Genomic DNA, 13,192 nt, shown 5'->3' on the forward strand with positions numbered 1-13,192 from the left:
GATGGATGTTGTCACAGCTCATGCATCAATGTAGGTTAATTAACAGAGTAGTCTGATCCATTTTCATTTCTAATTTTTTGCTTATTCATTTTTTTTATGGCGCTTTGATATCTATTTTTTTTTATTAAAAGAGCGCCAAAGTCCAAAAAAAAAAACTGAGACAAAATTAAATAAGGTGTAGCAGCTCCAATAAAATCGAAGTTTCTCACAATTATCAATTTATTGAGATATGAATGAATGCAACTATAAATAATTTTTACAATAACATAAGTATATTTTTGTAAAAAATTGAATCAAATTAATAATTTATACACTTATTATTATTATTATTATTATTTTTTAAGTTTTAGCTAATTATATCTCCCTTATTATAAGTTTACTTATTTAAATATATTTTTATTAATAATTTTTTAATTAAATGATAATTTTATGTTTTTATTAATACGGAGTATTATTTTTAAAAAAATCACATATAATAATGTTAATAGTGGATCAACCCAAAACCTAATGGGCTAGCTCTTCAAAATACCTCTTCCAATGCATTTTTGAGAATTATTTTTGTAACCCTACCAATTACTCGCGTGTCCTATGTCTTTCTCATTTTATTTTTCCACTACTTAAGTAGCGGACGTTATATAAATGAAACTTTTTTTAAAAAAATAATGTTCGGGTGTCCGTTACTTAAATAACAGACAAAAATATTTTGATAATTTCGTAGGACGGACGCGAGAATCATTAGATGACAAAACTAAACCTCTACATTTTTTTTTGGATTCTCCAAATTAATGTAGTAATACTTTATTTATTTATTTTCGTATATTTTGGGGCAAAATACTAAACTCGACTAACTTTTCGAACGGCCGAAGAAGTTCCAACATTATGGGGGCATTCTTTGACTTTTGATGTTAACAACATTTGGTAGAAAGAAAGAATCAGATTCAATTCAAAACAAAGTTGTGTTGTATTTTCATGTGTTTTGTGTCACTCTTACAACCTCTTATTTTGTTCCTTTCTTTCTCTTTCTAGAAAAAAAAGAAAAAAAAAGAAAAAGCACAAAGCATCAAAATTCATCCTTTTCTTTTCACAATCTAATAACACGTGAAAGTTCAGTGAATGAAGAATCAATGGAGTTAACTGGAACGTGACTGAAGAAAGAAACAAAAAACAGGATCATGGCTGCCATGGAAGGAAGAACCTCTGAGGAATTAACGCCTAGGTATTATGCCCTTTGTACCATTGGAGGAATGCTTAGTGCTGGTACCACTCATCTTGCTACAACTCCTCTTGACGTTTTGAAAGTTAACATGCAGGTTGCATTTCAATTTCATGGTTGATAAACTGTTTTTTAGTTTGTTTGATTAGGTCTTAGAAAAGGGTTAGTGGAAAAATTGAATTTTTTAGATACCCTTTTGTGTTTTAGTATGATTTTGTACTCTAATGTTTAGTAACAATTGTGTTGGACAAATTTTTTGGGCTGCCCTAAATGTTTGAGAGTGATTTTTCACACTAATGGACAAAAAAAAAAAGGGGGAAACATTGAATATTTTTGGCTGCCGTTTTATTTATGAGAATGATTTTGCACCACCCTATTGTTTAGTTACAATATATGTGGAAAAACAGATTTTCATGAGATACCCTTAAATGGTTTTTCACACTAATTGACAAAAAAGGGGGAAAATTGAATATTTTTGGCTACCCTTTTATGTATGAGAATGATTTTGCACCCTAATGTTTAGTACCAAAATATATGTGGGATGGAAAAACAGAATTTTGGGGGCTACCCTTTATTTTTGAGTTTGAGAATGGTTTTTCACACTAATGAAAAAAAGAAAAAAAAAAACTGTGGAAAGATTGGGAGTTCCCGAGTTTGAACCTTGGCTGGAACAATCATTGGTCAGACTTTACTTACCCCTCTTCCGAACTTCGGATTATCAGGGGTCTTTTCCCCTAGGAATTTTGGAGGGTTTAAGACCCAACAAAATATGGAAAAATGAGTATTTTTGGCTACCCTTTATAAGAATGATTTTTCACCCAAATGTTTAGAATTGATCATGTTTTGGTTTGGTCATATTTAATGGGGGAAGTGATGTTGTTACATGTAGGTGCATCCTATTAAATATTACAGTATTTCGTCTTGCTTTACTACCTTATTGAGGGAACAAGGGCCTTCTGTCCTATGGAAAGGATGGACAGGCAAGTTCTTTGGCTATGGTGCTCAAGGAGGGTGCAGATTCGGTCTCTACGAATATTTTAAGGGAGTTTACTCTAATGTATTGGTAGACCAGCACAGGAGTCTTGTGTTCTTTCTTAGTAGTGCATCTGCTGAAGTTTTTGCCAATTTAGCTCTATGTCCATTTGAAGCCGTTAAAGTCAGGGTTCAAGCACAACCTAGTTTTGCTAAGGGTATGTTTGATGGATTTCCGAAGGTATATGCAGCAGAAGGCGCACGAGGGTAAATAAAATTCAATACATTAGTTTACTACTTGATGTGCATCTGTTTTTAGGAGATGGTTATGATTATTTATCTTCTATTTTATTTACTGCTTGCAGATTCTACCGTGGACTTGTTCCACTTTTGGGTCGAAACATTCCATGTAATTTCATAATCTCTTGAAACACTATTTAATCTTGCACTAGTTAGGGCTGTAAACATACATTGAAACTATGTTCCTATAAGAATTAAGTTTATTCCTTTGGATTAGTGCGGTGATTGAGCGAGTATTTTCGGTGATAGTGAGATATAACTCATACAGCTGTTCATCATTGTACTGAATATTAAGTTTCCTGCTTTTTTTGTTGGACAGTTTCCATGGTTATGTTCTCAACGTTCGAGCACTCTGTTGATTTTTTATATCGTAATGTTGTCAAAAGAAAAAAGGAGGAATGTTCAAAAGCTCAACAACTTGGCGTGACATGTTTAGCTGGATATACCGCTGGATCTGTTGGTAGCTTTGTTTCTAATCCTGCTGACAATATAGTAGCGTCTCTTTATAACAAAAAAGCTGATAGTCTTCTGCTGGTATCTGCTTCTTTTCGTTTCAGTTTATGATATTTCCTTCCGAGATTGAAGCTGTTGTACTAAATGTTTTCACTTATTTTATGGCAGGCTATCAGAAAAATTGGACTAGCCAATTTATTTACTAGGAGTCTTCCTATTAGAATGTTGCTGGTTGGTCCTTCCATAACTTTGCAATGGTTTTTCTACGATACTATCAAAGTTTTAGGTGGATTGTAAGTGCATTACGTCCTAAACTTTTAAGTGAAACTTGTTCTTTTATTGTTTGCTCCGTAGTAGTCTTCTGTTTTATTTACGTGTTATGATTTAAGGCTTAAAATTTAAATATGATTTTAGTCCCTGCAATTGTAGTGTTTTTTGGTTTTAGTCCCTGTAAGTTTTTTTGTTTAGATTCAGTCTCTACAAATTAAAAAGTTGTTACTTTTACGAGTCCCTGTAAGGTCATATGTAACTCTAGTCAGAAAATAAAAACCTAAAGCTAAAGTAGTAACACATTACACATATAACTTAACAACTCCAAATAGGAAAATTCACTAAACGCCAAGTTTTTATGAAATATGCGGAGATATGCGGGGAGAGTAGGCTTAGAATTGATAGTGAGAGGCGGGAAATTACACGGAGATGGCCGTGTTATGGTTTCCATTTTCATCCACAAAATTGGTTATCTAGCAACCAGATTGCAGAACTCGAGCCAAAAAAGATGATCATTGATCGAGTACCACGTGCGTAATCATGCCAAAAGTCATCTGATGTCATGATCCTTGGTATAAGCACTACACAACCTATCAAATCCCGTGTCATCAGATCCAAAGATCGTAAAATCGCATGATCTTACGAGTAAGATAATAATTTTTGTCTCTATGGTATTTTGACACCATTTTGTCTTAGTTGTGGTTTGTGTTGTGATCGGTGATCCATTGGTGGAGGAGACATTTAGTTTTTAGGATCCTTTTCAAATTGACTCTTGTTTAACTATGAGAATAATAGTGAAACGAAGAACTAAGCAATAAGGGTTGTGCCTCTGTGGAAGTAAATGATGTAAGCAAGGTTGTCAGTCTCGTGAGGGTCCGTAGACTCGTGAAGGCTCCGTACGAGTCTACGGAAAATAAATATAACTTTAAAAGACCCGTAAATGACACTTATCCATAATAAAACACCAATTAACATAAGTATTCCAATTTCAAACTCCATAATAAAGTTGTTACCAAAAAACTCCATAATAAAGTAAGCAAAGTAACTATGTTTTTGTTTCATTTTGTTGCTTTTTCTTTTATGCATTGTTTATTTTGCCTTATGTAGTAGGAAGAAACATTAAGGTTCTTCACCACTATGAATTTGAATCAATAAAGATTCTAGAATGAGTATTAGAAAGTGCTCCTTAGGATCAAACCTTTACCCTTGAGTGTGCATAACTTCTACATGAGGAAACAAAGATCAAACTTCTGTCCTTTTTATCAATGACACACAAATATATTAAGTCCTGTTTACTTTGTGAAAATATTTCTATTTTCACAAAGTAAACGCACAAAGTAAATGAAGCCTTAAAAGAAAGAACAGCGAAAATGGTACAACAATAAGAAACAAATAACAAAAGTTAAAAGATAGATACAGATAGAAATGAAAGAAGACGCCACACACGTTTTGATTGATAAGTTTGGTAAGGATTCATCATAAGAGTAAGAATACTCTTGATAAGAATCAACAATGGTTCATCCAACCACCTAGGATAACTATGCTCTCACAATCTCACAAAGGAATGCCTAATGCAAATTGAAAATTCGTTATGAAGTCCCAAAACAAGGAGATTGCAGGGCTATTTATAGAGATATTCTGCAGTGGTGGCTAGCCATGCTAAAGTAGCACCTACCAACCACTATTGAGGGTTGCTCTAAGACAAAACCCAAGTCCAACACAAGTAGTTTAAGAAGAAAGAATACAAAAGAAAACCCAAAATACAAGAAATCTCGTTAATTTTGTATTCAACTTCAAGCTCAGTTTTCAGCATAATAGAAGTGGAATTAGGTCTCAGGCTCAAAATGATGGCTTGTAGATAATTCTCTTAGCTTTCCTACTCATCAAATAACACTATAATAAGTTATCCAGAACTCAAGATATAGCCAAAAAAAGGTCATCACAAAAAAAAGATATTTCAACGAAATCTAATTTGATTATTCTTATTCCATAAATGACTTGCTTCTTTTCAAAATTAGCTTGAAGTGAGATTACTTTTTGATCCAAAGCTTTTCCTTAGCCTCCTCAGTCTTAGGTCTTGTCATGGGTCCTCTAAGCCCTTTAGTGCTTCTGCATTCTTGAAAAATTCTCTTTAAGCCCCTCAATATGCTCTAAGGGCCCCCAAATTTCAAAAACATGTTGAGGGCCCTTAGAGCATATTGAGGGGTCTAAAGAGATTTTTTCTACATTCTTTGTTCCATTTTGGCCTATTTGGCCTCCTTGGTCTCCATCAGTTTGGCCTCGATTTTGTTGTCCTACCTAGTTGCATCTGTGTTAGCTGCAATTGGTCTCAACATTTGTTCCATATTTGATTAGGCCCTACTAATTTTCAAAATCAAATTATACTATTTGGTTATTTTTCACATACAAAGATCACATTTGTAACAAGCTTAAAACCAAGTAAACTTAAGGGGTATTGTTGAAATATATGAAAATGTCTTAAAATATCTTGATATTATCCTAGAATATCACAATTTGTTTCCTTACTTAATTAGGATTTGGGGTCTAGGATTAGTATTGTTAACTGTCAACGTGGAAAATGTTACTGTATCAGGAACCATGTAAAAATTAATGTATGATTTGCATGCATGGTTTACTGTATTTGTATCACTTATATTAATTGTGTTCTATCTCTTTGGTTCATGACTTCATCACAAAGACATGCTATTTTCTAAAGAATGATGGAGTGATTTGCACTAGGCTTGGTTTCAGAAAGAAGTGAACTTTGTCTTTTGAATCCAGTAACTAAATGTCTAAAACTTAATGCAAAACATAATAAAAAATAACGTCAATAAGAGATAGCGTTATTTGGTTTGGGGGACTGAGTGAACTGTAATGAAATTAGCACGGCAGGTCATGAAGCACCCTCTTAAATGGTGAAGAATACAAAATATGATACTAGCCTCCACCTTGGATTTACTTTTCTAACAATGAGAAATACCGAGTTTTATAACTACAGGCTATGATCCTTAACTTTAATAGGACCTTTGACCTGCCTTTATTACAATGTAAGGAGTGAATGAGAGTGTTGACTTGACCTGATCTGTATAGCAACTAGCAAGCCAAAAAACTTTAATTTTAGCTTTTCAGATTGATATTTTAGAGTTGCTTAGTGATGAATATTACATTATATCCCTTTAAATTATGTTAACAAACAAAAATGCTGAAAATGGAGTAACATGGCTTGCACATGTGTCTTGTGCTATGCATTATGTGGAGCGGAGGGAGTATATCTTAGTTTTATGAGGCCGGATCCTCTCCAGTATAGTGTTCACCGGAGAGTGTCCGGTGTACATCCTGGCCATTCAACTGTCTTTCAATTAGGTTGACCAGACAAAGTAATACAAAATCAATGGTTGTGATTAAACTGCACATAAATTGCAATGGAGAGGATCTGCTCTCTAGTTTTATGCTGTCTTGAAATAGTTTTATATTTGATTTGGTAACCTCAGAATCAACTGTAAAATTAATGAAATCTAAGCATTTTGTTGCCATAGAAAATGATGTGCTAAATTTAAACTAAACCTAAACTTATAGGCTATTTTCTTATTTGATTTATTTTGAAACCTTGCAGGCCAACTAGTGGTGAAGTTACACCTGACTTGAAAGAAGATAGGAAAGGCTAGATTCAGAGAAATTGAATTCTGCAGTCACTATTTTTTGCGGACTGCGTATGATTGCAGGTCATTATATTGTATGTATACATGGGAATGGTTTGCATAAAGTTTTGTTTTGTTATTAAATTAGCCATTATAGCTTTTTATAAGTTTTTTAGAATATGGTACCATCTGGATGAGATGGTACAAGTCTCTTCGAACATAATTAGTGGTCTGATTCTAGGGAATGCAACAACGACAAAGTCAAACTTTAGAGAGTTTTGCTACTCATGTCATCCTATCTAATTCGATAGATTAATCTTCACAGTTGCAAATGAGACCATTCATATTCGTACATCTACTAGAAGTAGCCTACTATGTTACAGAAAGAACAAAATAATTAAAGATTTATTAGCAATGCTTGTGCTGTCAAGTTACCATTTTTTGTTTTGCCCATGCTTCTTGGTGTGCTCCACTAAATTTTATCTTATCTTGAATTCTTGTAATCCTCATATTTCAATTATCTACTCATTAACATTTAACAGTAACTTATGTCTGTTTTTTGTTATTTCGATTAAAAACAAATTGTTTAGGAGAACTTGAATTCAAATTTTAGCTGAACTTAGATAATAAATAATGTTTTGATATTATTTAGGAACATCACACCATTCAATAGGTAGTGTAGACATAAGCATCATCTTAGCAACATTTTTTCTTCATTTTAATGTGGAATTGATTTGAGGACCAGTTACATTTGTTTTGTCAATATCAACATTAAGCAAATGAAACATAGAAAACACCATTATTGAACGTATAGTATAGGTAACAGCAAGCTCATAACTCACGAGCTTATAAATGAGAAGGTAGATTTGAATAGAACCAGGATTGTCTACTGGCCAATATTCACGTTTTACGCAGTAATAAATTTGGATTGTTCATTTGAGATCAAACGGTCGAGATCACCCACACAGTCAAATATTCTAGGCTGTTTATCAGATTTGACGGTTCAGAGCTGTAACTGTGAGCAGAAAATTGTTTTCCTTTGAATAGGGGGGACACATTGTGTTGTCACCATTCATCAAATGTCTTTAAAAGCTCAGCGTGATATGGTTTGTTATTGAAGGTGCAAGTTTCACTATTGGTTATGTGACATGTATTGTGTCATTATCAATTGCTATTTTTTTGGAACACTAGGAGTTGGTCCCTCTAATCTACTGTCATTTTTAACTCCTAATTCATGATCATGTCATGACAAATGTTGCCATAAGGTAGGGTCATGGTCCCAACTAATCTCCCTCTTAACCCTCATGATAATGACATATACCTGAATGGTGAGAGGTAAGTAGCACAAAAATTATATGGCTATCAAATCCTTGGTCTAAAAACTTGGGTTTGAATTTTAATAAATCTTTACAAAATCGGCTTATAATAGATGACGATTTCTTTAATTTTATACAAGTGTAAAAAATATTGGTGTTTGAAACTTATATATAAAATTAAATGACTTAAAGTCTAACTCAATTTTATATAAATCGTTTGTAAGATAAGGATTGTTCCGTTTATAAACATTGTTTAAGCCCTAAAAATCACTACTTAAGGTAATATCTTTAAACTTAAATCTAAGTTATGTTATGTGGGACTTTTCTGACACAATACAAGCTTGGCATTTATTTTATTTTATCGTACTAGCCTACAAGATTGCATGCTTTTTCGGTTTTCCAATCAAAGACTACATGAATTTAGGTCTTAGGTCTCATGACATTGATGACAAAAGAAAGGATAATTCAAATAACAACAAATTTTTTTTGTAGAGCTCTAAAAGTTAACAAGAGTTTCTGACAAAAATTTGTATAGTTGTATTTTAAGTGATTTAACGACTTAACGTGTGCTTTTAATAACATTGATTTTTTTCCCACTTTGTTACTAAGTTAAATTCTTGAATTTTACCGATCATGATCTAGTGGTGATTAGCGCTGAACTTAGTAAGAAGAATCATAGTTCGATCCTCCACAACTACGATCCAATGAACCGGATACTGGTGGTGAAAAAAAAAACTTGAATTTTTACCCAAATGATAAAAACTAAAACAAGCAAACTCTATGTCCTTGAATGCTACAAAATATTCAAATGACTATTTCAATTCGAGCCGCTAATATTTGTTTTCCTTATTTTCTATCAAATGATTCAAATCGACGTTTGTCAACACTGATCAGGTCATATGTCAGTCGTAAACACAAGTAATATTATCGGCGACTTCAACTTATAGTACACCACTTCAATATTATTAGAGTTTCAAACAATTTTCAACGTCGCCCCGCGTAAAATCATTTTGGACACTTGTGCACCTTAAAAGCCACCTAGAATATAATCCAATGACAGAACAAAGTGTTGATAACAGTTGTGCACACATATGCTCTCCTGGCAACCAACTAGGATGCCATATCTTAAAGGGGCACACGAGAATCCAACTGTAACTTAACTAATTATTTAATAATCAACACAAGCCAAATTTTTCAACTAACTCTAACCTTATCCAACTATTCTCAAACTTTTAGATCTTAATGTTTCCTAGTTATAAGGATATGGATTAGGTGCAGTCAATGACTGTGATTGTATGCAGTCGGTAGATCACAGCCATCTGATTTGTAATCGGACGGTTCAAAGTTAAAGTTAAAATATTTATATTTTATAAAACTAAAACTGCATTAAGATCTGAGCCATTCGATTTTCATCAAACAGTTCAGGGCAGCAGCCTGACTGCATCATGACTGAGTGCTTTGAATCCACCTTTCATAAAGTATCTTCTTTTGAAGATATGCCACATTAGCTTGAACCTTTCCAACAACTATCCTTAATATAAAAAAGTTTACTTAGTTATTTATTGGTTCCACCACACCAGCACAGCACATTGTGTAATGTGTGACTCAGTTGGGTGGGGATTGGATTGTCACGTAATGAACAATTGATTCATTAAACTCATTGAAATGACCAATGATTAAAGAATTGTTAGAAGAAGAAGAAGGACTTTGTGCCTGCAGCCTCAGGCTCTGCATGCACCATGCCCTACTTTGATTGATTAATTAAATCTTAGTACTCTCTTTGTTATTTTTTTAATACTAGTTTCTTAAAAATTATTTCTCTTGTCAATTATACTATAATTTTATGTTAATCCTAAATAAGTAGTATGTTGCATTTCACGGCGATTAAATTACATACGAAATTTATAAGTTAAAAGTTATTTAACATACATGTATGATCCTTGATTTACATGCTCCTTCAATTCACTCACTATCCTACACGATTAAACATGTTTGAATGCACAACCTAGGTGTCTAAAATTATGATATGCCATCACATGGTAATGTTTTCAAAATCTAAAAAAATAGGACAATTAAGTGAATAAGAACCACGAGCTAGCTTAATTAATCTACTATTGGTTTTGTTTTGGCATATACCACATGTATGTATGTTTTTGACATTTATTTATTATATTTTGTTTGAAGGAAGGAATTAGTGGCCTGGCCGCCATCCCCCACACCATCAAGCTGCCAGCGTTTAGGAAAAAGCTGTTTTCAGAATTTTTAGTATATACACAATACTTTCTTCTTTATCTCTTCTATTGGATGATTTTGTGGACCCTTTTCACAAACTCAAAAATTGATTGTTGTTTTGCTTTCATCATTGAATTTAAATGATTAAGTTTTTTTTTTATTAAATGAATTAGGCGGAAAATTTTGAGTTTAAGTTTTTTGAAAGAAATAATTTTTGTGAAATTTTATTTGCCTTATGACTGAATTTTAAATTATCAAAGTTTTTTTCTTAAAAATTGGAGGATTTGAGACAAAAAAAAATATTACAAGCAGTGAGTACTAGTTAAACTTTGCAAAAACTATTTTTTTAAAACTTGGTATCTGGCCTCAGGATTGACTAATTCAAGTGAACCAATCTCACCGCCCATTTGCGTGGGCCCCATTTAAAGTCAGCGTTTTTTTACTCTGTATAGCCCACCGAAATTGACACCAGAGGGAATCGAACCTGAGACCTTGAGAGGAGCATACTCCAAGTACCCAAACCAACACCACTGGACCAACCTCAAGTGGGTTACTTTGCAAAAACTATTATAGGTGTTAATTTGCAATTTTTTAAAAAAAATTATAGGTACCAATTTACAATTAAAAATTTATTTAGGGATCAATTTGTAAAATTTGAAAAATATAAGGTTCAATGTGTAAAATATGATTGAACTGTAATCATCAATTTATTGGTAATTATTGTGTTATTTTAACATATCTAAGATACAATATTACAGTTCGATTTCCCGCAACAACGATTATGAGGGGCTGCAAAATGCTATTTCTGACCACGAAATCATATTAAACTAATGGTGAAATAAATAAAAAAATACATATCAATCACTCTGGTACGAATCCAGCATGAATGTTAATTAAAACTGTCTTTATGTTAATATGTGACCGTCTCTTTTTCTTTTTGTACATATGACTGTCTCTATCTCTATAATTGATTTTGCAATGTATACACATTTTCAGAATATGTTAAAAAATCGTATGCCGTATTAAAATTTTAACGTCCAAGAATTATTTTCCAATTGCTGTCAAAAAGAATTATTTTCCAATTATTATTATTTATTAATGACGTGTGATGTTAGACCAACCAACTTTCAAACGTTGGTCAAATTTGAGAAAATTGAAAATAATTTGCCTAACTAGTTCATTCTAAAAGTTTGGGGTTGCAGTCAATTTTGGCAAATAGACTAATCCTTGACTCATTGTGATGTGAAACATGTGATTACTCTATTTTTCAAATAAATTGACATTTTTCCTAATTATTTTCATAAGTTTACTAATTTTAAAAGTGTGAAAAATGTTTAAGAAATTGTTACTAAGGTCATCTCCAATTAATTGAGAGCTTAAAGAGGTGCCAAGTTTATCAGTACACTCCATTTGAGACCATTGAATATGATAACTAATAATAGGAATGAGGGATACAATTATCACTAATACCAAAATCAAATTGATTAAAGAAAATTTGATCCAATATTAAAGAAAACTTAACTAATAACATCCACTCACTTTTATTAAGTAGTATAGTATTATTTGTTAAAATCATTGTGGTTCATCGTGATTTTGAAAGACTATTTTGTTAGAATGTAGATTGTCTAGAGTGACTTCGACTCATCTTCACCGCAGTATTGATTCTCTATTTTAACTAACTCATAAAATTAGTCTCCATGTTTAAGAATATCTCAATTTCGATTACTTTTATAGATCTTTGGACTCAAAGTTAGTTATGAAACATATAGATGACGTGTCATATGACCTGGTGGTGAATAATGATCAATATACTTGAATTATTTATTTTTGTAATTTAATTAGTGAGATATAAATGATTAATTGACTTGGATGATGATATACTATTAAGTCGTGATAATTTAAAATATGTCACATCAATATTTTTAAGTCCGAAAATTCGAAAGGGAAACAAAATTGAGTGATTTTAAAATATGAGAATTGGTTCTTTAGGTGAGTGAAAAAAAAAGTTAAAACTATAATTAAGTCAAATAAAAAATATGTTCTCCTTGTCTCTAAATATAAGCACCATTTATAAAAGATAAAAACAAAATTTGTATATAATTATAAGTTTGTTTTTTTGACACATAATTATAAGTTTGTTTAATATGCACAGATAAGTTAGTCTTGCACCATGGATAAGAGTATTTTTCACCATTAAATCAATAAATTTTATCATGATTCATATTATATTTGATTAAAGGTGAAACTTATCAATTCAAATCATTCAATGATAAAAATAAATTTATGTATATTGCAAAACTTATCACACTTGCCCATGTCATACAATTGACCATAAAGATTATAATAAAAAATAAGGTGACTACTTCTCTACCCTCACATAAATTGAGGGCATATGCCCTATGCTGATGTGGCACCAATAAAATCCATCCACATGTATCTAAGTCAAATATAAATATTATTTTACCACAAAGTAATTTTGACATACTTTTATTTTTAATTAATTATATTTTAGATTACTAATTTTCTTTAATTATATTTTAGGCTATTTGGGTAAACACATCAATTTACCATCAAATTTCATCACAACAAGCTTCAGCCACCAAATTTTACACGATCTGCTTCTTTCCATTCTTATCATCGGCAACCAAATCCTTCCTTTACCATCGTCGCTTCTTCTTCGCCGTCGCCGCTTCTTCTCTTCTGCAATTGTCGTCGCCGTTTCTCCTCTTATGCAATTGCCTCTTCTTCTTGCCCTTCCTTCAACCTTCAAACGCTCATTCACCTCTTCCGGAATCACT

General features: G+C 32.3%; 1 protein-coding gene across 1 annotated transcript; it reads left to right on the forward strand.

Moving 5' to 3' along the window:
* The first annotated feature begins 861 nt into the window (after positions 1-861).
* LOC123907432 (mitochondrial phosphate carrier protein 1, mitochondrial-like) lies at positions 862-7,299 on the forward strand. Its single transcript, XM_045957715.1, has 6 exons — positions 862-1,310; positions 2,103-2,452; positions 2,551-2,594; positions 2,805-3,019; positions 3,107-3,231; positions 6,822-7,299. The coding sequence occupies exons 1-6, from the start codon at positions 1,173-1,175 to the stop codon at positions 6,871-6,873; spliced, it is 924 nt and encodes a 307-aa protein (XP_045813671.1). The 5' UTR covers positions 862-1,172; the 3' UTR covers positions 6,874-7,299.
* Positions 7,300-13,192: the final 5,893 nt, after the last annotated feature.

The sequence above is a fragment of the Trifolium pratense genome, linkage group LG2 (assembly GCF_020283565.1).
Source record: "Trifolium pratense cultivar HEN17-A07 linkage group LG2, ARS_RC_1.1, whole genome shotgun sequence".
Taxonomy (NCBI): Eukaryota; Viridiplantae; Streptophyta; class Magnoliopsida; order Fabales; family Fabaceae; genus Trifolium; species Trifolium pratense.

Excerpts from the sequence above, each read along its gene's own strand:
- LOC123907432 (XM_045957715.1), top strand. The coding sequence starts at position 1,173 with ATGGCTGCCATGGAAGGAAGAACCTCTGAGGAATTAACGCCTAGGTAT. Across the intron at positions 1,311-2,102 it reads TTTTGAAAGTTAACATGCAG|GTGCATCCTATTAAATATTA; the intron begins GTTGCATTTCAA and ends TGTTACATGTAG. Across the intron at positions 3,232-6,821 it reads ATCAAAGTTTTAGGTGGATT|GCCAACTAGTGGTGAAGTTA; the intron begins GTAAGTGCATTA and ends GAAACCTTGCAG.